Source organism: Mesocricetus auratus, unplaced genomic scaffold (genome assembly GCF_017639785.1).
Source record: "Mesocricetus auratus isolate SY011 unplaced genomic scaffold, BCM_Maur_2.0 Super-Scaffold_100691, whole genome shotgun sequence".
In the NCBI taxonomy this organism is placed as follows: Eukaryota; Metazoa; Chordata; class Mammalia; order Rodentia; family Cricetidae; genus Mesocricetus; species Mesocricetus auratus.
This window is the reverse complement of record NW_024429267.1, coordinates 57,325,107-57,351,482: the sequence shown is the minus strand read 5'-3', so window position 1 is coordinate 57,351,482 and position 26,376 is coordinate 57,325,107. Positions and strand designations below refer to the sequence as shown.

Sequence of the window (26,376 nt, the reverse complement as noted above, 5' to 3'; positions counted from 1 at the left end):
TTGCAAAATAAAAACAAGAGTTTATTCCATACGGCGCCAACAACCAGCCATGTGAAACAGCATCGATTTGTCGCTTGTAGCTCCCGGGCTTGCCGAAGCCTTTCTCATCCGACTTTGGAGGTGGAGACTCCAAATATGGAGATGTGCAGCAGCTACTTGGGGAGAACTGTAACCAGGGGAAGTAACTGACCAGAAACTCCAGACTGGGACGTCTTAGCACAGGATCAAGTATGCCTGTGAGGGTTGTGGGAAAACCACGTCCCATGAAGACAGTAGCAAGTCAGCCCTGGGCAAGAGTCTTGCCAGGTCAATGAGAGCCACTCCCCTGCAGCCGACTGGGTGTGATCAGAGGAGGACACAGCCTTGTGAGGCGATTACACAAGGACTATGACACACACCAAGTCTGTCTCATGACCAGAGTCCCCAGTGGGAATTCCACAATGAGGGCAGCTACCGTCTTAGGAACTTGTATGCTTCTGTCTGCTTCAGGCTCTGTCTGCATGACAAAGGCCAGGAATCCTCGGGGCCACAAGAGTCTTCTTAGCTGGGGTATGGTTCAGTTGGTAGAATACTTGCCTAGCATGCATGAAGCCCTGGGTTCTAGCCCCAGCATCTCATAAACTGGGTACAGTGATTCACAGCCATAATTGCAACACTCGGGAGTAGATCAGAAGTTGAAGGTCATCCTTGGCTACACAGTGAGTTGGAGGCTAGCATGGGCTACATGAGACTCAACACTATGAGCTTTCCCAATAAATGCTACATCCTACCAGTCAGGGAGCTTAACGCTTATGGGATTGCCAAAAGAAAGTATCGTGGCTTGAGATAGGGCTGGACTCAAATGAAAGACAAGAGAGTCTTACAAAGGACCTATAGGAGGGAGCGTGGGTGAGATGTCTCCGTCAGAACCTTCATGGGTGCCTCGCTAGGAAGAATAGTGATGGGGAGAAAATGGAAACCAAGCCCTGTGGTCAGTACCTTCCTCGTTAAATTATTATATTCTCAACTTCCTCTAGAGTGGATAGAGTGAAGTCCCCGAATGAGACAGCCTGCGTCTCCTTGATTCCCAGCGGGTCAGCAATCAGGTGGGGAGGGGTCGCAGGGGCAACTCTCGCTGGGTAGTTGAGAGACTCCCGGGAGGTTCTCTGGCAGGAACCAGTAGCTGCAAGACACATGACCTTGGCACGTGGCCGTGGAGCAGGTCCCAGTGGCAGCCACTTGGCTCATACTGCCTGGTGTCGCTACAAGGCAGCCTCGGGCTCCAGCTGCTGCTTGAAGTCTCAGTCAGAATCTACCGCTTGGTCGAAGGCATTCTCAGAGCGTCCCTTTGTCCTGAATGCTGAACACAGATACAAAAGAAATGCCAGGCACAGCAAGGCGATGGCCGTGAAGAAGGCCAGGACCCCCATGAAAACCGGTGGCTGTATGGGTAGACGGATCAGGGCGCTTCCAGCTGGGATCTGGTTGGTCAGGGTGAGCATGTAGCCTAGGGACCAGGCAATGCTGCTGTTCCCCACCTGTGGAGGAGAGTGGGTAGCTCAGATCTCAGGCAGGGCTGCAGGCTGGTCCCAGCCCACACTACTGTCAGCCCCACAATGGCACCCTGAAGAGAACTACGGTCTAAGAAGGTCAAAGGGTTTGCATGGGTTCTGATACTACACCACAGCCACAAAGAATTTGGGTTCCCCTTTTAGTACTACAATCAGAAAACTGAGTTCCCCACAAGCCGGTCTAAGCAGTCCCAGCAGTGAAACCATCCCTGCGGTGAAGGGATTCAGCCTTGTTTGTGCTTAAGGAAAGGGCTAGGTCTTTACCCAACCCAAGATTGGTTCCTAGGAGTCACGTGCAGTCCAAATGGGAAACCCACTGTGTTCATGTCTTGGTTGGTCCATCTTCCCTCCTCTGCCCTTCTCTTCCCTTCCCTTGCCCCTCTCTTAAAACAGGGTCTCATTAAGTAACTCCTCCTAGCCTGGAATTCACTCTGTAGACCAGGCTGGCCTGGAACTCAGAGATCCACCCGTCTTTGCCTCCAGAGCACTGGGATTAAAGGTTTGCTTCACCACACCTGGGCTTCAATCTTCTTTTTGACTACCGTATTTGAGGTCATTTTTGTTGTTATTGTTGTTTGCATCTCCATATTTTTGAGCTTGTTTGTTTTTTTGAGACAGGGTTTCTCTGTACTGTTTTGGAGGCTGTCCTGGAACTCTCTCTGTAGACCAGGCTGGCCTCCAACTCACAGAGATCCACCTGCCTCTGCCTCCCGAGTGCTGGGATTAAAGGTGTGAGCCACCAACGCCCAGTGAGTTTGCAATCTTTATAGCTTTATAGTGAATCAAATTTATCATCTGTATCCTTAATCTCAAAGTGCCTCTATCCACTGAGCCATTTCCCTGGCCCTTTGTTTGATATTAAGAAACCGTTTTGCTGGGCGTTGGTGGCGCACCCCTTTAATCCCAGCACTCGGGAGGCAGAGGCAGGCGGATCTCTGTGAGTTCGAGGCCAGCCTGGTCTACAGAGCGAGTTCCAGGACAGCCTCCAAACAATACAGAGAAACCCTGTCTCAAAAAACCAAAAAAAAAAAAAGTTTTTTAAACTTTCAATTTGTATACATATTTTTTAACTTTTAACTTATATATTAGTATGAGACAGGATCTCACACATTACAGGCTGGTCATGAATTTATATGTAGCAGATGATGACCTTGAACTCCCAATCCCCATGCTCCCACCTCCTGGGTACTGGGATTATAGATGGTTGACACCATGCCTTGCTAGCACAAGTTGTGGCATTCAGTACTTGTTAGAATCCCTTTGCAAATCACCCCCTCTGCTCTTGCTGTAATGCCCCCAAGCGATAACCAGAGAAGCAGCCTGACTTGTTGAGTTTTAAAAACCTAATCTGACCTTGTTTGTCTTGGTAACTGAACTGGTAGTTTTAGCATCCCAGGTTGGCCTCAAAAAACACTTTATAGCTGGATGACCTTGAACCCCTGACCTCCTGCCACCTGAGTGGCAGGTCTGTGGGGTACTGGGGAAGCTAGGGTTCTACCCAGATACAATATATGTTAGTCAAACAGTCTACCAACCCAGCCACACCCAAGTTAGACCTTGAGACTAATGAAATTGATGATTTGGACTTCTAATATTACATTTTAATGATCTCCATTCACGCTGCTTCCCTGAATTTATTTCCCCCTGCTCTTGCCTCAAGATGGTATATGGGGGCTGGAGAAGTGGCTTAACGGTTGAGTGCAGACTGCTATTGCAGAGGACCCAAGTTCAATTCCCAGTACCCACACTGTGTGGCTCCAACAGCCTGTAACTTCATGCTTCAGCATCTGCACACACACACACACACCACACACACACCACACACATATACACGGCACATACATATACATACCACACACACCACACATACATACACCACACCCACACACACACACACACACACCACATACATACACAACACATACACTTACTTTTTTTTTTTTGAGACAGGGTTTCTCTGTACTGTTTTGGAGGCTGTTTTGGAACTCGCTCTGTAGACCAGGCTGGCCTGGAACTCACAGAGATCCACCTGCCTCTGCCTCCCGAGTGCTGGGATTAAAGGCGTGCAGCACCAACGCCCGGCTTGAATTTTTTATTATTAGAGTAAAATTTTTTAATTTTACAGTGTGTCTGTCTGTCTGTCTGTCTGTCTGTCTATGTGAACATACATGCAGCAGCACCTGTATGGAGGTCAGAGGACAACTTGCAGGAGTCAGTTTTCTTCTCCGTGTGTGTCTTGGGGACTGACTCAGGTCACAGGGCCCACCGGGAAGTGATTTTACCAGCTGAGCCATCTGTGCAGTGCCGGGAAGGAAATTTAACCCAAGAATGTCGTCTCCCCAATGCAGAGACAGCCTCCCCTCTTACAGTGTCCTTGGCAGGTGATTGCACTTGCTGGGAGAGGCCTTGGCTCCCAGGCCAACAGTCCACACCTCTAGACATTCTCATGTTTTTTATAGATGACTCAATTTTACTTACATGAAAATAGACAGTTCCAGGCTTAATTCGGGATATTGATTGGATTAATCCAATTTTACCAAAGCTGGAACAGAAGAGGATGGCTGCAGACATCCTGTAGGCTTTACTCCAGCCACTCCTGAACTGAGAGCATCCTACCGGAACTGGGGAATACAGTAGCGGCCAGACAGACTCACAAGGCAAGTCCTGCCTGAAACAGCTGTCCTTCTACTTCCTAAACCTCTTAGTCACTAGGCAACATCTGCCTAACTAGCTAGCTGTCATCTGTGTGTTCATGAGCCTAATTATTTGCCCATCTCCTTCCAGTTATATCCTCCACATGCCCATCATCATTTAATTATAATCTACCGTTCTGCTATCCATCCATCCATCCATCTCCCATCTAATCTAATCTAATCTGTCTCCATCATCCTTTGTCTGCCTATTAACACCTACCTAGTACTGAGACAAGAAGGCCCTCCCCATCCCTAAGTCTTGCCTGTAAACACAGTGACCTAGGGTTCCTTTAAAGAGAAAAATTCTTATTTAATTAATGAGGAGCTAACGTGAACCCCTCATGCCCTCAACACTGCTTCTTACATCGTCTCTGGTATAACATGGAGAGCAATTAATTATTCTGTTATAAAACAAATTATAAGCCAGGAGTGGCAGTGTACATCTTTAATCCATGTATTTGCACAGTGAGCTCCAGGCCAGCCTGGTCTACACAGTGAGCTCCAGGCCAGCTAGCACTACATAGTGAGACCATGTTTCAAAAAAAAGAAAAAAAAAGGAAGGAAGGAAGGAAATAAAAAAAGTGAATTCAACTTGCAGTATTTTTTGGAATGAAAAGTGTCAGGCTCTTCTATGTGATGGTCTCTCACCAAAACGTTCCTCCGTACCGACTACACTCAGCCTGAGCTGAAGACTGGCATCCGGCATGCCCAGACACCCCCCACCCTCAGGCATCCATCCATGGGCCCTCAATTCCAGTCTTCTCATCTGCAGCAACCTCCCGAGAACAAACAACCGCTTTAAGTCCTGTCACCTCTCTTCCTGGGGTGTTCACAGGTAACCAGCAAGAAGAGTGTGGGGACAACAGACCATCATTGATGTTACACATGTAGCATTAGAAGAGGTCATCCTTTAACCTCTGGCCTCCCCTCCCCATCCACGCACATCACCCTTTCCACGGCCAGGAGAAAGGGGAAACGGTCTGCGCTTTGACTTACTTCTTTCTCAAAGCGTATCCGAGGCCAAGTCTCCTCCGTGAATTTGTAGCCGTTTACGAGCAGGTGGTAGATGTAGTGGGCTGAGAAGCAGTAGGAGCGGGCGTACACCTCGTCGAATCTGGGAAGCAGGGACGGGAGCTGGAAAGGAGGAAAAGACACGAGGGACGGGCGTGGATGGGCGGTTCCCGGGTCTGCACTCGGGAACTACCTGAGGGCGACGGCAGAGTTTCAAAGCCCACCGCTCGGCACTTCGAGATGAAAATGACAGGCAACCCAGTTGCACAAGAGCTGAACTGTCCCCCCAGGGCTGCCGCATAGTGCAGGCGGCCAACGGAGACTGCAGGCGGCCACGGAGACTGCCGACACCAATGCTGCTCCAACCCGCCATGCTTGAACACGCACTGTGCGCGCGCGCGCGTGCACACACACACACACACACACACACATGCTTGCATAGGCACACACACACAGACATATGCATTACTCAGGCGATGCTTCTTAACCCTCGGAGCATAAACTGCCTGACGCTCTAAACAAAGCTGGCGATTGCACCGGACTTCATTCCTCTTGGTTTGTCAGCTCCGTTCACTCAGGCCCCACCACCTCTACAAGGGTAACCACATGCATACACACAGATACACATACACAAATATACGCACTCATGCATGTTTACACACATGCATGCACACACTCGAGCACAGGCATGTGCGTGCACACATACACATGCTTGAGCACGCCTGCTCGGACGCACACGTGTACACACACACACACACATACACGCACACACATGTTCTGCTGTACCGTCTGCCCTGATTCTCACTCACCCTCTCTTTTCCAATACTGACCTCCATCCAGGTGTGTTTGCAGAAGTCCCAGCTACTGCTGTTGAAGGCGGCAAGGGGGAAGCTTCCCGAGAGGTTTAGCGCACTGGCTGTGTAATAGAACCCTGCAAACGCCTGTGAGCGGGACAGAGGCAGTCAACTCTCCAAGGGAGTGTGCTATGGAGCTATCTGGGGAGGGAATAAAGACGGCAGGACAGAGGAAGGAAAGGGGATGGGAGAGGGACCCCCCCCTGGGGGTGCGGTACGGCGCCCTCCCCCCCATCTACCAATCGACTTTTGGTCTCACCACAAATGGCCCTTGAACTTTGGGCTGGTAAACGCCATCAAAGGAACAAGCGTCTTGCTCCTGGCAAGCTTTGAAGTCAAACACAGAAGCCACCTTCTCCCTGCACAGCCATGGGTCTCCAGTTCCCAGGAAGGTGACGACATCACCGGGGTTGTATCTGTCTGGCCTGTGCTTCTCCGTGCACAGGCTGCCGAACACGTGGCCCAAGTCGAAGGTGGAGCTGTAACCCCGGGGGTAGCAGGGGTTGCTGATGTTGGTTCCGGTGGGCGAGCTCTGGAGGTGTGACAGGGAGGTGTGAGGTGGGACAGTTTCCTTCTGGAAGATTCTCCCCGCCACTACCCTGCAGTGCCCAAAGAGAGGCTGACAGTGAGCCACCACTGCACAATGTGCTCTGCTGCCAGAGAGAGCGGGGTCCTAAGAACTCGCCCAAGAGCCTTTTCGGCTCACTTGGAACATACATGCACATGACAGACAGACACACCAAACACTGGCAGGTAATAAAAATCGTAACGATTTATTCTAAAACAGCTTGGGAAGGGTGGGGAGATAGATGCCTCAGTCAGTAAGTGCTGTCTGCTCAAGCATGAGGACCCGGTGTGTGTGTGTGTGTGTGTGTGTGTGCTCTCATAGGTGCGTTTGTGCACACACCTGTGGAGGCCACAGGTCAATTTTAGGTGTTATTTCTCCAGCGTCATATACTTGGTTTTTATTTCTTTTAGTAAGATGATGATGATGATGGTGGTGATAATGATTTTGAGCAAGGGTCTTACTGTGTAGCCCTGGTTGGCTTGGAATCATTATATAGACCAGGCTGGCCCCAAATTTACAGAGATCCACCAGCCTCTGCCTCATGAATGCTCGGATCAAAAGTCTGTGCCACTCCACCTAGCCTTTGTAAGTATTTGTGTGTGTGTGTGTGTGTGTGTTCGTGTGCACACATGCACACGTGAGCATTTGGGTTCTCCCAGAAGCCAGAAGAGCGTGTCAGATCCCCCGGAACTGGAGTTGTAGGTTGTTGTGCGTCATCGTGTGAGTGCCGGGAACTGAACCCCTGCCTTCTGAAAGAGCTCACTAGGTAGACTGGGCGTAAAGTCAGAGCTCCTCCTGCCTCTACTTCATCAGCGCTGGGACTAAAGGTGTGCGCCACCACACCCAGCCGTGCCTGTCCGTAAGCTTGCCCAGCAAGCTGAGCTGTCACTGCAGTCCTGACCCTCCCTAGTGTTTCTTACATTTGCTGAGAGTGGTTAGCACAGCAGAGGAGGAAAAGGAGACAGGAGAGAGGGAGGGAGAAAGAGACCCGGGATTATGTGAGACTATGGTGTCGTTTCTACCCACTTTGCAGACTGGAGTGAAGTTGGGCAACCGAGGCAGACCCTCCCACCAGCACCTGCAGAAGCATGGCCAGGAACTTCTTCTCTGCCTCGTTCCGGCCGTAGCACTGGAAGCTGTGTGTGTAGAGCGTGTACGTGTAGCCGTACAAGGACACCTGCACCGTGTCACTGGCATTCGGCTCCATCTTCTCTCCCGACACAAAGGATATCTGGGTGGAGGCGCCGCCCAGATCCAGGGCTCCTGTGGTGTCTACTCCGTGCGGGTGAACCCACATGTGCCATAGGTTCTTCTGCATAGCGGGAAAAGGAGGTAAGAAGAGAACCAAAGACACCATCTCCGCTTGCCCGGGCTCTCCACCCAAGTTCCCAGTCCTACTGCTAGGCGGGACGACTGCACTCACGGCTGGGTCTCTCCTTTTATTCTAGGGACCATAAACTGCATTGGTTATGCAAATGCAAGCAGTGCACGACCCGTGTGTGACATAGGCAGGCAGGCAGGCAGGCAACACACCAGAGAGGGTCTGGTTGTGCGCTGCCCTGCTGGTAGATTCCCTGCTCCCCTGTTACTGTGTCTAAGGTCTCTAAAGCTAGGAGAGGCTATATGCGTGGAGTTTCATGTGAGGTTTTCCCAATATTAATCACGCCAGCCAATTAACATTCAAAATATATTTGCGGGAGGAATCAAAGTTCTAGTCTGGGATGTGTCTCTGCAGGGAGGGGACCGTGAGGAAGACAGGGACACAGCGAAGACTCCTTCTCCCTGGGGACTCTGTAATTCCCAGGTAGTTATGAGTCTCTTGGAAGGGCCATCCTCACGACGCCCTTCTGAACATCTGAGGCCCAGGGTTCAATTTAGATTCCTCTCAAATTCCTTACGAACGATCAAAGTGATGCACTTTCTCTCCTCGTCCATGCGTTTGGTCCAGGGTGTGAACGCCCTTCAGGTGGCCTTTGCCCCATAGCGCTTCCCCAGTGCACCACATGGAAGGAATTCCCCCTGAGCCAGCCCCTCCACCTCAGCTATCGCCCACGGGAAGGGGGGGCGGGGGACGGGACAGGATAAATGGTGAGATTAGAAACCATGCATGTCTTTCCACACACCTCCAGGAAATTTCCCATTATATAGTTGGCTGTAATCCATCCATACACCCCTTCCTCTTGCCCAGAAATGATCTGAGCACCCCTAAAGTCAAAAGGCTGGGACTCGAAGTAGCTTTGGATGCTCTCAAGGACTTCACGAGCTGCTGTCTCATTCTGCAACCTACGCAATGCACAGAACACAAGAGACTGAGCACTGAGGCATGGTGGGCTCCTGTCAGCTCCCTCGGGCGACTGACAGGACAGCCTCCTCCCAGCCCGTTCTGTAGGTCTCCCGGGGTGGCTGGGCAGGTGGGGTGCACTTCGTTACCTGACAGAGCCCCCATTTGTCATCGTCCTCCCCCTCTCCCACCCCTGGCTGGTTCTTCCACCAGGAGGTAGGTAATCAGAAAGACCTCTTATCTGTTTTGTTTCAGCTCAGGTCAGCGGAGGGCGTAAGACTGGAGATGGCACAGCAGCGACCTACAGTCGCTGGGGGCGTCACAGAAAGGAACCTCACCTGGCTGAAAACCTGAGCTTAGGATGCAAGGGGAAGAGCACCAGGGGCAGAAGACACCAGCATGCAACCCTCAGAGGCCTCAGCACAGCATCACCGGGCTACCCAGGCACAGTGAGTGTCGTCACAGCACCTTCCTGTCACAGTACCCTGGAGAGCAGCGGTTCTCAATCTGTGGGTCGCGACCCCTCTAGGGGTCAGACAATGCCCTTTGATGTGGATCACGTATCAGATACCCTGCATATTGGATATTTACATTACGATTCGTAAAGGTAGCAAAATTAGAGCTATGAAGTAGCAACGAAAATAATGTTATGGTTGGGGCCAGCACAACACAAGGAGCACCGCAGCCTCAGGAAGGTTGAGAACCACTGCTGCTCTACAGAAAGCTCCCGTGGAGGAACTCTTCCTTTGTTAGTGGGGAAGGAAGCTGGGGCGCTTGCTTGCTCGGGGGGGGGGGGGGGCAGAGAGCGGGGTGGGGGTAGGAGGAAAAGGCCCTGGTTGCTTCCGGCAATGGTAAGGATAAAGAAATATCGAGAAAGGTCCCATCCAGCAGCAGACGCTCTGGGCTCTTTACATGGTGGTGTTAAAACGCCCGGGCCTGCCTAGTCCTTTCTCCTGCTGGCATCATGAGCAGGGCACCTTACTTCCAACACCCCGAGCAGCCTGTACCCTGGACAGATTACATTTCCATTTGTTCCTCGAATTATTATTATTATAAGATTTGTTTATTATATATACAGTGTTCTGCCTGCATGCAAGTCTGCCATCCAGAAGAGGGCACCAGATCTCATTGCAGATGGTTGTGAGCCAACATGTGGTTGCTGGGAATTGAACTCAGGACTTCTAGAAGAGCAGCCAGTGCTCTTAAACCCTGAGCCATCTCTCCAGTCCCCATCTGAGATTATTTTAAAAATTCTATTTCAAGGTCAAGGAAATCCTACAATGAAGAAACTAGGGATGTAGTTCACTGCCTCGCATGCTCAATGCCCAGCACAGGAAAACAAAAACATAAATAAAAAAGAGAAAAAAACATTAAATCTGGTTGGCATGGTGGCCCATACCTATAATCTGCAGAGGTAGGAGGATGACTATAAATTCAAGGACAGCCTGGGTTACATAGTAAGTTCCAGGCTAACCTGGGCAACAGAGTAAAACCTATCTTAATAAAACAAAGACATAAAAGATATGTATATACACACATAAATATACACACACAATATATACGTGTGTGTATTTGTGTGTGTGTCCATCCGTGTCCCTGGAATCAATCTCATGTTCTATAGATTCAGCAGGAACAGAGTGGATGGAATGAGATGTTTCTTCCATCAAAATTCCAAAGGCTTTCACCTGGGTGAGGGGCAGACACTGCATTATCTTACAAAGGGTTCTGGAACATTCTGCACAGGGTAGAGCCTACGTGGCTAAGGGCAGAACTCACCACAGAGTTTAACTGACTGTTTGCCCATGCCAAAAACAATAACTGTTCTCCAAGGAAGTACAGGCTACCCAGTGATCAGATGTCATGCCAATCTGACCTTTTCTTTACTCCTTGGTAAAATCACCACGGGGACGGGACCCAGTTTAGAAGTCTTTCTTTCTTGCTATGAAAATAAAGGTGGCTACAAGTTCCCCAGTCATCAGAGCCTAAACTTGAGCAGAATATGGGCTTTGTTCTCTTGGGTTTGCTCCCAGAAACAGTGACGTCCCTGGCTGTCTTGGTCCCATGAGCTCCCCTGTGCCCTTGGTCCTTACCGCAGCAAACGCATCCCAGCTGTGGCTCCCAGGTAAACTCGGGTGGACCCGTGGAGGGGCTCGGGGACCTGCTCCTTGATCTTTAGCATACAGTCCTCAAAGGCCTTGGGGGCGTCTTGGGGATTATTCTCATAGCTGGAGATTCCAGAGCCTAAAAAGCAAGCAGTCGGAACTCACTAGCCTTCCTTAGAGCAAACGGCAGTCAAAAGACTTTTAAATAAAAAGTCAGGGGATGGGGAGATGGCTCAGCAATAAAATATTTGCAAAGTAGACACAAGCACCCGAGTTCTGGCTCCAGAACCCAAGTAAAAAGCTGGGCATGACGGCGGGTGCTTGTAATCCCAGCTTTGGGGGTGGCAGAGACAGGAGGGTCCCTGTGGCTCCCTGGCCGGTTGCCTAGCTTACTCTATAAGCTCCAGGTCAGTGGGAGATCCTATCTCAGAAAGGAAGGGGGGGAGGGATGGAGGGAGGGAGGGAGGGAGGGAGGGAGCGAGGGAGGGAGGGAGGGAGGGAGGGAGGGAGGGAAGGAAGGAAAAAGAAAAACCTGAGGCGGATGGTGCCTGAGGACCCGCAGCCAAGGCGGTCCTCTGACTGCCATAGGCGTGTACACACACCTATGAACCCTCACACACTTCTGTCCATTGGCAGAAGGAGCTCTTGGCTGCCTGGATGCCACCTGTGAACCCTCGGAACACCCAGAAAAGAACCATCTCTCCTCCGACAGTGTCGCCTCAGGAATCTGTGCAGACTGCGAGGGGTCAGAGACCGCAACCTCCAGCTGAAATTACATAGTGGGAGTTTGGCAAGGGTCACACCCTTGAGGACACGTGGCTGCTCCAGCACTAACTGCAGTTTCCGTTTGCTCAGAGCGGCGGCCAGTCACGTGGGTTGGTGAACCCAAGCACATCCCAAAGGTCTAGACCCTCAGGATGCCCTCAGTGGTATCAATCCCTGCTTCTGTTGGCGGTCTCCATTTAAGTGTCTGCAGCTCTGCTGTGGGAAAGCCACTCTGCATGGCCTGGTTCCCAGCACACACACACACACGTGTGTGTGTGTGTGTGTGTGTGTGTGTGTGTGTGTGTTGTCTGTCTGTATGTATGTACTACTGGGTGTGTTCCTCTCCTCCAACACTGCCCACCCTACAAGCACGTACCGTCTGTCTGTCTGTCTGTGTGAATGTAATGCTGGGTGTGTCCCTCTCTTCCGACACCACCCACCCTACAAGCAAGTACCACCTGGCTTTCTCCCATCATCCTGTGCAAACTGGGAGCTGGGGAATTCGCTCCAGAAAACGCTGAGCCTTCGCTTAGTGCTCTCGCTGTGGGGAGGCAGGCCCTTCCTTTCTCACACACAAGACTCATGTTTCCTGCCATCACCGAGGAGAGCCCGGAAGGGGCAAATCTCAATTCACTGACATCCCAAGGCAGAGAGCTGTGAAGAAAGGACTAGACCAGGCTGGCTCCACAGCACGGTACGTCACGCTCTCCTGCCCTCCAGCCCAGGCCTCCCGGCCCCTTTACCTTTCACACTGCATTTGAAGGTTTGGCTGACCACGCCCGTGTTATTCTCCTTCTCTGCTGGCCACTGGTACACGTACACGGTGGTTCTGGAAGAGCCAGCGTCCAGCACGATTCCATACTGAAGGGAAGGGGAAGAGAGTTGGGAGCAGGCTGGGCCCTTCTGAGTGTTCTTCTCCACCCTGGACCACTGAGAGCCGCGGATGCCATTTTAATGTATTCTTGGAGAATTTCAGATGTGCATAAAATTATTTCGGTCCTATCACCTCCCAATTCCCTCTCCAACTCTTCACGTCACTCCTCCCACCCCAGTGTTGTCTTTTCATAACCCACCGAGTCCAGGGTCATTCTTGTGAGGCCATTACTGCTACCCAGCCATCCTGCCAGGGGCCACTCCCCTAAGAAAGCTGACCCTCTCTTCCTGGCAGTTGTCACTGGCCATAGCTCCTCAGCTAGGGGTAGAGCCCCCTGAACCTTCCCTTCATCTATGCTGGAGTGCTTGCCCCGGTATGTGCCCTGTGCTGGCAGCCGCAGCCACTGTGAGCACACGAATGCAACGGCTCTTCCGGGTCCAGAAGACACAGTTTCCCAGCATCCCCCCTCCCCGCCCCCCAGTCTCAGGCTCTTACAGTCTCCCCACCCCTTCTTCTGCCATGCTTACGCTATGTCGGGAGGGGGTTCGATATAGACGTCTCTTTTGGGGCTGAGAACTGCGTGGTTACTCGGCCTCCGCACTCTGACCAGCTGCGGACCTCTGTGTTAACAGCCGTCCGCCACAAAAGAGGCTCACCAGGTCAGGGCTGAGGCTGCGCTGACCTTGGAGCATAGACGCACTCAGAAGGCAGCTTGATACTATGTCCATTTAGCCAAACAGCAGAGGGGGGGGGAGACTCTGGCTGTATTCACGCATGTGTTTCATTTAGGTAGGGACAGATCAAGAAGAGAGAGCTATTTGCCCCCAAATCAGCTGTAGCTCCCCGGACTCTGGGGAAGGATGAGATGAGGTGGGGAGGTTCTCAGTCTCGGTTGTACATGAGACTCCCCTGGGGAGGGAGAGAGCATAAAATGCCCAGTGTCGAGGATCGACACCAGTCTCTAAGGATGGGCGCAGCACCCCTCCCCCCAGGAAATTCCAATACGTAGATGGCTGAGATCCGAACGCAAAAGCACCGGAGAACAATGAGCACCAGATCCCCACTCCACCCAGACCCCGGGGATAGCACAGGGGGCTCAGCGGATGCTCAGGCTTACTGTGCGGGTACACAGCCCAAAGAAATTGTGGGAAGGCTCTACAGGAACTTCCCACAAGGAAGAGCCGTGTTAGGATTCCCATCGGCCCTTGGAAGGAGAACGCTCACGATTAAGGACAAAAGAGCAATGTAATCCTGGCAGAGTCACCCGGGGGCATCTAGGGGGCTTCTGGAGGCTTCGGGTGGCAGTGCTCCAAATTCCCCTGCTTTTAGTCCAGCTTTGCTTGTCCTATGGGAGAAGATGAAGCCAGGCCCCAGTCAGGCTCACAATGCTAGAAGATAGTTAGCCTCACAGGGCTCCCTCATCTTAGGTGACTCGTTGCAGAGGTAGACAGAAAACCATATGCCCAGGGCAAGGGGCTGCTTGGGTTTTGTTTTCTTTTATTGTTTGTTTTTGTTTTGGAGGCTGTCCTGGAACTAGCTTTTGTAGGCCAGGCTGGTCTCAAACTCACAGAGATCTGCCTGCCTCTGCCTCCTGAGTGCTCAGACTAAAGGCATGTGCTACCAATGGCCTGTTGGGGTTGCTTGTTTTCTGTTTTTTCGAGACAGGGTTTCTCTGTATTGTTTTGGAGACTGTCCTGGAACTCTCTTGGTAGACCAGGCTGGTCTCAAACTCACAGAGATCCACCTGCCTCTGCCTCCCGAGAGCTGGGATTAAAGGCGTGCGCCACCAACGCCTGGCTGCTGCTTGTTTTAAAAGACCATGATTACTGAGTATAGTAGTGTTGTCTGTAATCTCATCAACTGGGGAAGTTGAGCCAGGAGGGTCAGGAGTTCAAGGTCATCCTTGGTTACATAGCAAGCATGAGGCCAGCCTGAGCTACATGAAACCATGTCTCTGAAGAATAAATACATTAAAAAAATAAAAAGATTACCCTCAGCCAAGTATGGTGGTTGACACTTGTAATCTCGGTATCTGGGAGGCTGAGGTGGGATTGTTGCACATTCTAGGCTAGCCTGGTCACAGAGTGAGACTAGTCTAAAAAAGGAGGTTGTGGGACAGTTAGTGGGGAAAGTTCTTTCTGGAAACCCAATGACCTGGGTTTGATACCTGGAAGCCATACTAAGTCAGAAGGAGGGAACCAAGTCCATAAAGCTGTCCTCTGACCTCCACACATGCACGAGGGCATGGGCCCTCCTCACATTACACACACACACACACACACACACACACACAAGACTAAAATGCAGGGCTTTAAAAAAATCACAGAGAGAAAAATCAAGACAATAAAATAAATAAAGTCATAAAAGAAAAAGTGAGACCAGCCTGGTCTACAAAGCAAGTTCAAGGACAGCCAGGGCTGTTAAGGCAGAGAAACCCTGTCTCAAGGAAATGACAGGGCTCCTCAGATCTAATTATTGTCCCAACCCTTGTCATTTATCATGTCTGATGGCCGCAGGTATATATATCTGTTTAGAGGCAAGAACCTACTATGCAGCCCAGGTTGGCACTAAACTCTTGACCTGATTGACTCAGCCTCCCATGTGCTAGGATTGCCGGTGGGGGGGGGGCGGTGCCACTATACCCAGCTGTGGTTGTATTTTTTTTTTAAGATTTATTTATTTTTAGCCGGGCGTTGGTGGCGCACGCCTTTAATCCCAGCACTCGGGAGGCAGAGGCAGGCAGACCTCTGTGAGTTCGAGGCCAGCCTGGTCTACAAAGTGAGTTCCAGGACAGCCTCCAAAGCCACAGAGAAACCCTGTCTCGAAAAAACAAAAAAAAAAAAAAGATTTATTTATTTTTATCTTGTATGTGTTTGCCTGCATGTATATATGTGCTCCACATGTACACCTAGTGCCCATGGAGACCAGGATAAGGTGTCAGGTCCTCTGAAAGTAGAGTTACAGAGAGTGTGAGCCACCACATGGACGCTGGGACTTGAACCCAGGTCCTGTGCAAGAGCAGCCAGTGCTCTTACCCACTTGGCTATCTATCCAGCCCTGTTACATTTCTAAATCCACATGGGATTATATTGTACATATGTACACGGGATTTATGTGTTTCGTGGTTTTTCCTTAACAACTCTCGGTGGAATTCTCTCTTCAGGAAACCACTTTGAAGAGCTCCACCATGTCTTCCGTGAGACATGGAATAATTGACTTAAGCCCCTCCCTGGGTCTAGACCTGCGGGAGTGTTCCAGTTCTCCTCTGTCACGAGCAATTGCCCCAGCTCCTGGGTCACAGCTTCTCCATTCTGCTGAACTAGAAAAATCAGTGGTGTTGGCTCTAGGACAGCGTCTTAATCTCAGCCTTCAGTGTGATGAATCTGATAGGGTTCCTGACAGGACATTCCCCGGCCAACAAGGCTGGCATTGTTCAGATCTGTCCCAGGCAGGGACTCCAAGTGAGATGAAAGTGCAGACAGAAACTGAAGCCAGGCACTGAAGAGGCCAGGGCCTCTGGAGGATCAGCCTGCTCTCTTCCCCTACACATACATACACATACAAACACACACACACATATACACACGCAACACACTCACACACACACAGGCAAACACACACACACACACACACACACTCACAGAGTGGGGGGGAGAATGGGAGGTATCTGCCTTCCCCCAAGTCCGTGTTCTTTGCAAAGGAAGCATGCATTCCCAGAGTGTCATGCCTCAGGATCGGTCTTAGGATGAGCTTGCTAAGACGGTAGAGGACCCGCTCTGTAACTCCAACTGGTATTGGGCTTATGACAGTGCCTGGACTCTCCAGCACCTGCTGGTGGGTGGACAGGACCCAAGTCCACTTCTAGCCCTGACCCACCTCTACTGATACATGTGGTGTCTGTGCATGTGTATATACAAGTATGTGTCCATGCTGAGCATGTGTGGAGGTCAGAGGCTGACATTGGGTGTCTTACTCTATTAATCTTCACATTATTATTATTATTATTATTATTATTATTACTTTGGTTTTTCGAGAGAGGGTTTCTCTGTGTAACAGCACTGGCTGTCCTGGAACTCGCTCTGGTAGACCAGGCTGGCATGGAACTTACAGAGATCCACCTGCCTCTACCTCCTAAGTACTGGGATTAAAGGTGTGTGCCACCATTTGCCTGGCACCTTTTTTTAAAAATATCTATTTATTTTTTATTTTATGTGTATGGGTATTTTGCCTGCATGTCTGTGTACTACATGCATGCCAGGTGCCCACAAGGAAGTCATCAGACGCCCTGAGACTTAAGTCACAGAGGGCTGTGAGCGCCTTGTGTGTGTTGGGAATTGAACCAAACCCCTTGGAAGCACAGCCAGCGCTCTTAACTGCTGAGCCCTCTCTCCCGCAGCTCTGCCTTGTGTTTTGGGATAAGGCTTCTCATTGAACCCGGCGCTCGCCCACTGCCAAGGCTTGCTGTGGACCTCCACCTGCCAGTGCTAGAACTGAGGTGCGTACCACTGCACCCCAGCTTCGCCCTTGGGCGGCAAGCACCTCACCCACCCAGCCGTCTCCCCAGAGGCCAGCATTTGCAAAGTGAGGAAAAGAAATCTTAACCCCTATTTACAGATTATTTGCTTGAATTGCTTAAATCACTGGACCCACTGTGGGTGGTAAGGGGATGGGAGGGAAGTGTTTTTCCCAACTCAACTAGGAGGTGATGGGCTATTTGTGGTCAGAGTGTGTCAAAGAAAGGAAGGGAGGGAGGGAGGGAGGAAGGAAGGAAGGAAGAGAGGAAGGAAGAAAGGGAGGAAGAGAGGAAGGAAGGAAGGGAGGGAGGGAGGAAGAGAGGAAGGAAGGAAGGGAGGGAAGAAGGAAGGAAGGAAAGAAGGAAGGAAGGGAGGGAGGGAGGGAGGGAGGAAGAAGGAAGGCTTGAATGCAGTTCTGGTGACACATCCAGTGTGTTCCTCAAGGCATGGCAGTAAATCTGGAGGCACAGGCAGGCTGATCAAGTGAGTTTGAGGGCAGCCTGGTCTACATAGTGAGTTCCAGCCATGACTACACAGATAAACCCTGTCTCAAAATAAAAAAAGGAACATTATTTTTTTTTCTACCTCCTCCCCTCCTCTTCTTCTTTTCAAGACAGTTTCTCTGTGTAGCCCTCTGGCCGTCCTGTAACTTATTCTGTAGACCAGGCTGGCCTCAGTCTCAGAGATCCGCCTGCTAAGTGCCAGGATTAAAGGCGTGTGCCACCACTGCCTGGCCGGAGCAGTCTTCCATGCTGAAGTCCAAGGGCCAACACTTGAATACTGTGAGATCTTCTGCCAAAAGCAAAGGCACAGGTAATGGGTCATGGGCCATAAGATCTGCTACCTTAGATTTGTTATTAGCACTCTCAGAGGAGGGGACGGTAACAGACTCCTGAGCAGTTGCACCCTAGTGTCTGCCTTTACCTGGTGCTTTAATGAGCCTTATTGCCTTCATAAGACGAGCACAACCATCATCCTATTTGATATGAGAACAGACCTGGCTGGGATTAAGCCACACTAACTCTCAGAGTCCCCAGGCTTTCATGAAGTTCCAGGAAATCAAGCTTGATGAGACGACTGTGAAATAGCAGGCCTGATGTGCTGGGATGGATACGCTGCCTTTGTTTGGATAGATGATCCTTCAGACTGCAGTCCAGGAGCAAAACTAGCTTGAGGCAAGGTAGACCAGCTTGGATAACGAATCCAGGACTTCGACAGTGGGAGGAGCCTCTTACCCACTTCTTGCTGCCTCAAAATTGGAATTGCATGGGCCACAAGATACCAGAAATCCGGGAGGCCTCACAAGGCTCCCTGAGGGCTAGCGGGGTGGGGGGGGGTGGGGGGGTGACTCATCCAGCCTGACTCAGTGAGGACTTCAGAGAGCACCAGCAGAGCTGGGCGTGGGAACTAAGATGCCTGTGATCTTCTACCCAGTGAGAGGAACTAAGGTTGCCAGAAGGAGCTCCTAGGGAGAGGCCATCCCGGCATCCTTAAGACTCTTCAGGACCCTCTTCAGTGGTGACAGCCAGCGGCTGAAGAGGGGGAATGGCACCGGGATGCTGGGAACAGACAGAGAAACCTTGAACACAGATGGCCATGTCGGGGAGGGCGGGAGGGCCCTCAAAGGGAAGATTTTGGAATCCGTAGCAATAAAGCAAGTGGGGCCTGAGTGGAAATAACCAAAGTGACGACATCACATTTACTCTTCAGACCTGTGGAGCAGGTCAGACCAGCGACGCAAGCAGCTAGGGACGCTTTCGACCCTCGACTGAGTCTTTCTCTAATGGTTCTGCTCTTAAAAACTTTCGTCAGTCAAGGTCAGGCAAGTCAAGGCTGGATTTAAGAGCAGGTGTCATACCCTTTCACGGGGGCGACAAACACCGCGGGGCGCAGGGGGAAGCTGGCGCCTCGCAGCCCGGAGCCAGCTGCACAGAAGCGAAACAGGACTCCGTGGCATGAACACACAAACACTGCCTCAGACAAAGGGCCCTCACGGTCACTCAGCTACGCTCAGCCCTGTCCTGGCATACCACGGAAAACCGAAAACACTGAGGTCTCTCAAACCTCAGCCAAGCTGCAGGTGGGGTTCCCTCTGCCAGCTGTCAGTCACCCACACAAGCTTCTACAGCCTAGAGCGCCTGTCTCTTCTCGCATTTCATCTGCCCACTCAAGAAAGCCCGACCATCCAAAGCAGACGACTTCCCGTGCCCTGCAGCTGTGGCCAGGGCCAGCCTCTCTCTGACTCTCTGACTCTCTGACTCTCTGTCTCTCTGTCTCTCTGTCTCTCTGTCTCTCTCTCTCTCTCTGACAGTATGTAGCCCGGGCTGGTTTCGGCTTGTGAGTGCTGGGATTATAGGTATATGCCATCTTGCCAATTGTTTAGTAAATAGTAATGACACACTCCATAATAATATGACTTGCAGTGTGACAATACACAAGCCAGTGACAGTCATCTGTTAATGCTAGCATGCGTCACGCTGCCTTTTTCCTCAGCTGGCAGCACGGTGGGTTTGCTGGCACCAGAAACCCCACAAACACATGTATAATGCATCCTATACCCTGACATCTGTCTTTGTTAGGGTTTCTATTGCTGCTGCGGAGAGACACCATGACCACGACAACACTTATGGAGGGAAAACATTTAACTGGGGTGGCTTACGTCTTCGGAGATTTAGTCCATTATCATCACGGTGCTGGAGGAGTAGCCGAGTATCCTACATTTTGGAATGTAGGCAACGGGAAGTGGGCTGTCTCACTGGGCGTGATTCGAGCATATGAGACCTCAGTGCCCACCTCCACAGTGACACACTTCTTCCAAAAGGACCACACCTGCTCCAACAAGGCCACATCTCCTAATAGCATCATTCTCTTTGGGAGTCATTTTCTTCCAAGCCACCACCATGTCACGGTGGTGCCCCGTCACTAGTTAACAGGAAGCTTTAGCTCCAACTCCTACAAGCAGCTACCCTGTGGCCACATCCCAGACAGGCAGTAAGATCCGCCCTCGGAGACCCTGACTTAAGGATGCAGGCACCATAGCATGTTCTAGAAGGGGGAGCACAGGCGGAGGGGTAGGCATGTCTTACGTAGAGAGACAGCAGTTGGAGCTGCTCCTTTAGCAATGTGGGGTCCAAGTGTTGCTGTAGCAACAGCATTCTAGGGTGGTCCTGGTTTTCCCGCCCATCCCCCAGCTCTACAAGGCTTCCTGCATGGGTCCTGCCCTGCCTTGCCACCCATGCTCCTGGGATGGCTGGATTCGCTGTTGTGGTCTTGTCAGCTTGACTCCAGCTGGGGTCATCTGAAAAGAGGGACGGAACTGCCTCCGTCAGACTAGTCTGTGGGCGCGTCTGTTGAGCAAGTCCTTCATTCTTGGTTGTTTCCTTGAATGTATAGAGTCCAGCTCACTGTGAGAAATGTTATTTTGTTGTTGTTGTTTTTGAGACAGTGTTTCTCTATGCAACAGCTCTGGCTAGCCTGGAACTTGCTTTGTAGACTCAACAAACGAGCCAACAGCAACAACAACAAAACACCCCAGTGCAACGAAAAGATCTTACTCCAACCCTTCCAAATGCCTGGCAAAGCCGCTCACAGGACCCCATTGTTTTCCGAGACCACCCACTCCAAATACAACCTTTGAGCAGTATTGGTGGCAGGCAGATGAGAGAGAAGACACGAGGTCAAGTGTAACAGCTAAGAGAGTCAAATAACACAGCGGAGTGACTGGGTCCCTAATGGAGCCTCCCCCAGCTAAGAAGGCTGACTCCATACATTTTTAATGAGCCCCAAACCTAACAACAGCACACTGCAGAGACTCTAAGTGGCCTTCAGAGCCTAAAATATTACTGTTTGGGGTATTACATAAAATGCTTGCTGACTGATTCCCAAAATGACTGAAGGGCTCCCTGAATCATCACTCTCCATTTCAAGGCCCACCCCCTACCCTGCCATCCATCTCCTGAGAGCGAAGGCCAGCAGACAAGCACAAGGCCATGTGGGGATGAACTTAGAGAGGTCACTGGACGTACACACAAAGTCCCGATGGGACTGGAAGACTTATACAGGTGTCTTAGACCTAAGAGAAGGGCGCAAAAGGGCTCAAAGAGATTTCTCAACACTCTCAACCCCAGGAGCCCATGCCTCCCGCTGTTCACTCATGGAACCCGTCGGCTGGCGAGAGCGGGCACTGCACGCCTACAATTCTTGGGTACACACTCTATCTTTGTACCCTGTAGTAGAAGTCAAAGCAAGGCCACCCAGTCCCTGGAAAAGGTCCACAACCTCTGCATTACCAAACATCAGGAGCCCAGCCGACCCCCCTCACCCCACCGACTGGCCTCCTCTGCGGGTCTCACGCTGCTTTCTGCAGCAGGAGGTGGGGAGAGTTTCCCTTACAGTTACAGTTTTAGGACGGCTGATGCTGTGGCCCATCTGGCTTACCTTCAGCCCCGGAGGGAGGACCTGAGGGTGGCGGATCTGGATGAGCGTGAGTGTCACGAGCACCACGATGCTCACAAGCAGGGCCACCAAGGTGACGATGGCCGGAGTCCGGGAGAGGGCCCTGAAGCCTGCAGGGGGAAGCAAAGCAGAGTGACTTGAGTTCCAACACCCAGTAGCTGTTCTCTGACCCCCACACACAGGACTCACTCACACACACACACACACACACACACACACACACACACACACACACACACACACGGAAATAAACACGTAAATGCAAAATGAAAATTTAAGTGTAAATATGTAAATGAAAAATGAAAAATTTAAATTTAAATGCAGATTAAAAATCTGGGTTTTGAGTTGGACAATGGTGGCGCACGCCTTTAATCCCAGCACTTGGGAGGCAGAGGCAGACGGATCTCTGTGAGAGCAAGTTCCAGGACAGCCAGGACTATTACACAGAGAAACTCTGTCTCAAAAGACAAACAAAAAGAAGAAGAAGAAGAAGAGGAAGAAGAAGGAGGAGGAGGAAGAGGAGGAGGAGAAGGAGACAATCTGAGTTTTCTACTAAAACATAGGCGATCTTTTCCTTAACCTCAGTGAAAGAAATTAGAACTGTGGATCTTAGCAAATAGAAATAATTTCATTTCGTGGCGCACGCCTTTAATCCCAGCACTCGGGAGGCAGAGGCAGGTGGATCTCTGTGAGTTTGAGGCCAGCCTGGTCTACAGAGCGAGTTCCAGGACAGCCTCCAAAGCCATAGAGAAACCCTGTCTCGAAAAACCAAAAAAAAAAAAGGAAAAAAAAAAAGAAATAATTTCATTTCATTTCATTTCTTTCTTTTTTTTTTTTTTTTTTTTTGGTTTTTCGAGTCAGGGTTTCTCTGTATTGTTTTGGAGGCTGTCCTGGAACTTGCTCTGTAGATCAGGCTGGTCTCGACCTCACAGAGATCCGCCTGCCTCTGCCTCCCGAGTGCTGGGATTAAAAGCGTGCGTCACCACCACCCGGCTGGAAATAATTTCATTTTTAGGAAGCTGTAAAGCAAGCAGGGAACACACTTGGGAAGACTGACCACCTGAAGGTTGGGGCAGGGGGTTCATGGGGAGGGAAATGTGGCTATTTTCTGCACTGGTGGACTTGTTCTCCAAGGTAATAGGATTATGGGGTGTGAGGGTATGTACCTGTATTTGTCAAAACTCACTAAGCCCCTCAAAATCATTTGGGGGCAAAGTTGAAAATCAACCAGACTAGGTTCTTCTGCACAACTCGCCTTTTGAATTTTGTAATTCTTAGTAATTGCATACATGCAAGGCTCGTGGCACCCCAGCACTCAGCAAGGGGAGGCAAAAGGATCTCTGTAAGTTCGAGGCCAGTCTGGTCTACATAGAGAGTTTCAGGACAGCCAGGGCTACACAGCGAGACACTGGCTCCAACAAACATGAAAGAATTGCATGCACAATTCTAAAACATACACGTTCAGAAGGTAAGATTACCCAGCTAGGGAGTGTAACATAAGATCTAACCATTTCTCTCTATATCAATTATATGTGGTTTAAAAAAAATCTAAAAGCTAGTTAATTAAAACATTGAAGTCGACTGGGCTTGATACTACACACCTGTAATCACAGTACTCCAAAAGCAGAAGGATCAGTAGTTCAAGGCCAGCTTTAGCTATGTAGAAAGTTCAAAGTCAGCCTGGGCATTTTAAGAAAACAAACAAACAAAATTGTGCCTAAATAACAGTCTTGGTTGCCAGGCAGCAGTGGCATACACCTTTGATCCCAGCACTCAGGAGGCAAGTGAATCTCTGAGCTCCAGGTCAGCCTGGTCTACAAAGCAAGCTCCAATCCCCCCCCAAAAAAAAGGTCTTGGTAGAATACTAAGACATAAATACAAATAGTTTTGGCTGAAATATGATGTAGTTATAGAAGACGAGAAAACGTCAACATTTCTCTCGAAACTGACTGTTCAAGTGCCAATCAATTAAAACAAATAAATAATTCCTCAGTCACATTTCGAACGTTTGGTCCCCCAGGTGGCCTTGTGGTTGCTGTGTAGGGTGAGGACGATGCCACCCCATGCCTCAACAGCCATGGGTGTGTTCTGCTCTATCCCACGGAGTTCCCTCTGAGGTCACTGCAGACCGTGGCTCACTTCCTCTTTCTTTCTAGATCCCTTTTTTCCTGGAAGTAAACAAAGGCTGCATGCACCACCTTAATCAAATTAGTCGCTGCCCCGTATCCAATTGCATTGCCTTGTTTGCTGCCTGGAGGGTGGGGGTGGACATGTGTGGCTCCTGCCTGTCAATAGAGACAATAGAGACAAAGGGGCCACCTAACGCCTTCCTTCTCCCTTTTAGGGAGTATAACTGGTATGGCATCCGTGGAGGACAATTTGTCAGTATTTACCAAAGCTCAGAGATGCTCACCCCCTGACCACACTGCACTTCTGGAAACCCACCTCACCCCACTTAACCCACGAATGTGAGGGGACTTATGGGCAAGTTACTCATTGTGGGGGCACGCATCACAGATCTGGAGGAGAACCAGCCCTGAGCCTCAGAGCATCAGAACCAGGTCCTGAACCACTCCTCTGTGCTCCAGATAAAACCTCCCCAGCCAGCTGGGAACCAGCGAATCCACAGAGATGAACTCACTCCTACTTTCAAACCCCATCAGTGTTACTAACAGAGGTTTCAGGGATTTTTTCCCCCACAAGACCCAGTAGAGTTAATCTGCCAAGTTTAATCTTCCTTAGGAAAGAATGTAGCCAATCAGCTTGTTTGTGGAATGTTATAGTACGTGTGTTAAAATTCCAATGTATTTGGGGGGAAATGTTCAACGCAATGTAAACCATCTCCTTTAGTGTAACTGCTCTTTCCAAAATATTTAATATAAATTGGTCTTTATGTCCTCAAGTCATACCCTTTTGGAAGTCAAGAATCAGCAGTTCAGGACACAGCTAAGGAAACTCTTCAAGGGGATGGGTGTGTGAAATGTAAGCAGTCTCCTGACCACAGCAACCATGGACTGACTGGCTGGCCTCCTGAATCGTTTGGGCTTCAGCACTTTCCAAGTGAAAAGCTATGATTACCTCCAGCAAACACTTATCCAGCAAAAAAGCTTATTACAAAGCAAACAGACTGGGCTAGGTCTCATTCGTGAAGAAATACAGCCTAGAGCTGTGCAGTAGTTAGGGCTGGGTAAACATTGGTAATTGCAGGTGCCTACCTGAACCTGGAGAGGAGGTGAGAGCTGGCTGAATGCACACTTCCAACTCCACAAGAATAGCTGGGGGGGGAGTGTTGGGGAGACAGGGTGCCAGGCCAGGCAGGCTTGGGAAGTGTGTGGGAGGGGGAAGGAGGGAGGGAAAGAGGAAGGAGAGGGAGGGGGAGGGGGACAGGGAGGGCGGGAGGGGAGAGAGAGAGGTTCCTATCATAACACTCATCCCCCGAAGATAGGAGTGCATAGCATGCACGATCCAACTCTATCAGGATTCATCCCCAAGTCAACAACAACACATAGCCAAAACCTTACGCATAGCTAGGTAAGGAAACCACAAGAGCCAAAATAATGGATTACAGAAACAGGAAAAACCATTTAAGCCAAGCCTGTGTTAGCCCTTGTTTCGTGTGGCTTTCTGCACAACATTACTTTTATCTGAAGAAAGCCAAGGGGGAAACCTAGGTGAGCCACAGTGGCTGGAGGCTAGGAGCTACGACTTTATGGATGGAGAGGTGCGAACCAAAGCTGGGGTACTCTGGGATCTGGCAAAACCACGCTCGCTCGCCATCCGGTGAGCGACACGTACCTGCTGGTTCACAAGGCTGGCGGGCCATCACGGTAAACATCTTCTCTGCCGGCTGAGGGGGCAAAAATACAGAATGAGAGTGTGGCCAGCCCCTGACTTCGGAAGTTCAAAAACAAACTTGGACGGGTTAATATCGAACGCACGTCATCGCCTCTCGGTCGAAGCCTCTTTGGGAACAGTGCGCTCAAACCCAGAGCTTCAGACACCGGTGGAAGCTGGATGGTTAACCCCCAGCGTCCTCTCCCCGGATGCAAAGCTGGAAGAATGGATATGCTAAAAGTTTAACTAGAGAGAATTTTGAAAATAAAACCACGGAGTGTGTGTGCTCTTTTTTCTTTTCTCCTGTAGGTCGCTCCACCTGTGAACAGCACAGAAACACAGTAAACCCTGCTCTTAGGGACAGTCACAGGCTCGGGCTGGGCTATCGTTCACCAGCAAAGCCGGTTCGCATTGGTGTGTGCTGGTGACGGCCAGCATGCAGTCACCCCTTAAAGACCTGCGGGGTATCCCCAGCTCCCGGAAAGGAACACAGGCAGACAGCTGTCAGGCCCTGCGGATCAGACTGGGGACCCGGGAGTTGCCCGGTCCCCTGCATCTGCAAGTCTTGGGGTGCGTCGTGACGCGGTGTCCCCTCCCTGCCAGATGACAGTGCCCAGCTCCCCGGGTTTCGGCTCCTGCCTGTGGCCCTCAGCGGGAAGCGATGCCCAGTCCTTCCCTCCCCGCTCCCGGCTGCCCGCAGCCCGCTCCATCCATCCCATCCCTATGCGCGGGTCCAGATCTTACCTGCGCGCTGCGCTCGCCCCGGGTAGCTGAAAGGCGGCGGCCCTCCGGGGCGCGGGAGGCGCGGGAGTCAAGGAGGCGGGGCGAGGCGGCGTGGGTGGCGCAGTCTGCGGGGACCGCCTCTGCGCTTAGGC

General features: G+C 50.8%; 1 protein-coding gene across 3 annotated transcripts; it reads right to left on the bottom strand.

Moving 5' to 3' along the window:
- On the bottom strand, nucleotides 1–26,376 carry Entpd3 (ectonucleoside triphosphate diphosphohydrolase 3). 3 transcript variants are annotated; one of them, XM_040739918.1, is made up of 12 exons: nucleotides 26,246–26,300; nucleotides 25,463–25,514; nucleotides 23,665–23,835; nucleotides 21,650–21,777; nucleotides 12,568–12,685; nucleotides 11,048–11,198; nucleotides 8,800–8,959; nucleotides 7,755–7,988; nucleotides 6,368–6,640; nucleotides 6,085–6,195; nucleotides 5,240–5,377; nucleotides 1–1,517 (listed from the first exon to the last, which is right to left on the bottom strand). In XM_040739918.1, exons 3-12 carry the CDS (start codon nucleotides 23,744–23,746, stop codon nucleotides 1,281–1,283), a joined length of 1,632 nt encoding a protein of 543 aa, XP_040595852.1. In that variant the 5' UTR covers nucleotides 23,747–23,835; nucleotides 25,463–25,514; nucleotides 26,246–26,300; the 3' UTR covers nucleotides 1–1,280. The 3 variants fall into 3 exon arrangements, with proteins under 3 accessions (XP_040595852.1, XP_005082384.1, XP_040595853.1); XM_005082327.4 differs by lacking the exon at nucleotides 23,665–23,835 and having other exon boundaries at nucleotides 26,246–26,376; XM_040739919.1 differs by lacking the exons at nucleotides 23,665–23,835; nucleotides 26,246–26,300 and adding an exon at nucleotides 25,606–26,077.

What these genes read in the sequence shown, in the direction of transcription:
- Entpd3 (XM_040739918.1), bottom strand. Translation starts at nt 23,746, where the DNA reads ATGGCTGTTGAGGCATGGGGTGGCATCGTCCTCACCCTACACAGCAAC. An exon ending in TCCTCCCTCCGGGGCTGAAG is followed by an intron (nt 12,686 to 21,649) that starts GTAAGCCAGATG and finishes CCTTCCCTTCAG; the next exon opens with TATGGAATCGTGCTGGACGC. An exon ending in AAGTTCAAGGGCCATTTGTG is followed by an intron (nt 6,196 to 6,367) that starts GTGAGACCAAAA and finishes TCCCGCTCACAG; the next exon opens with GCGTTTGCAGGGTTCTATTA.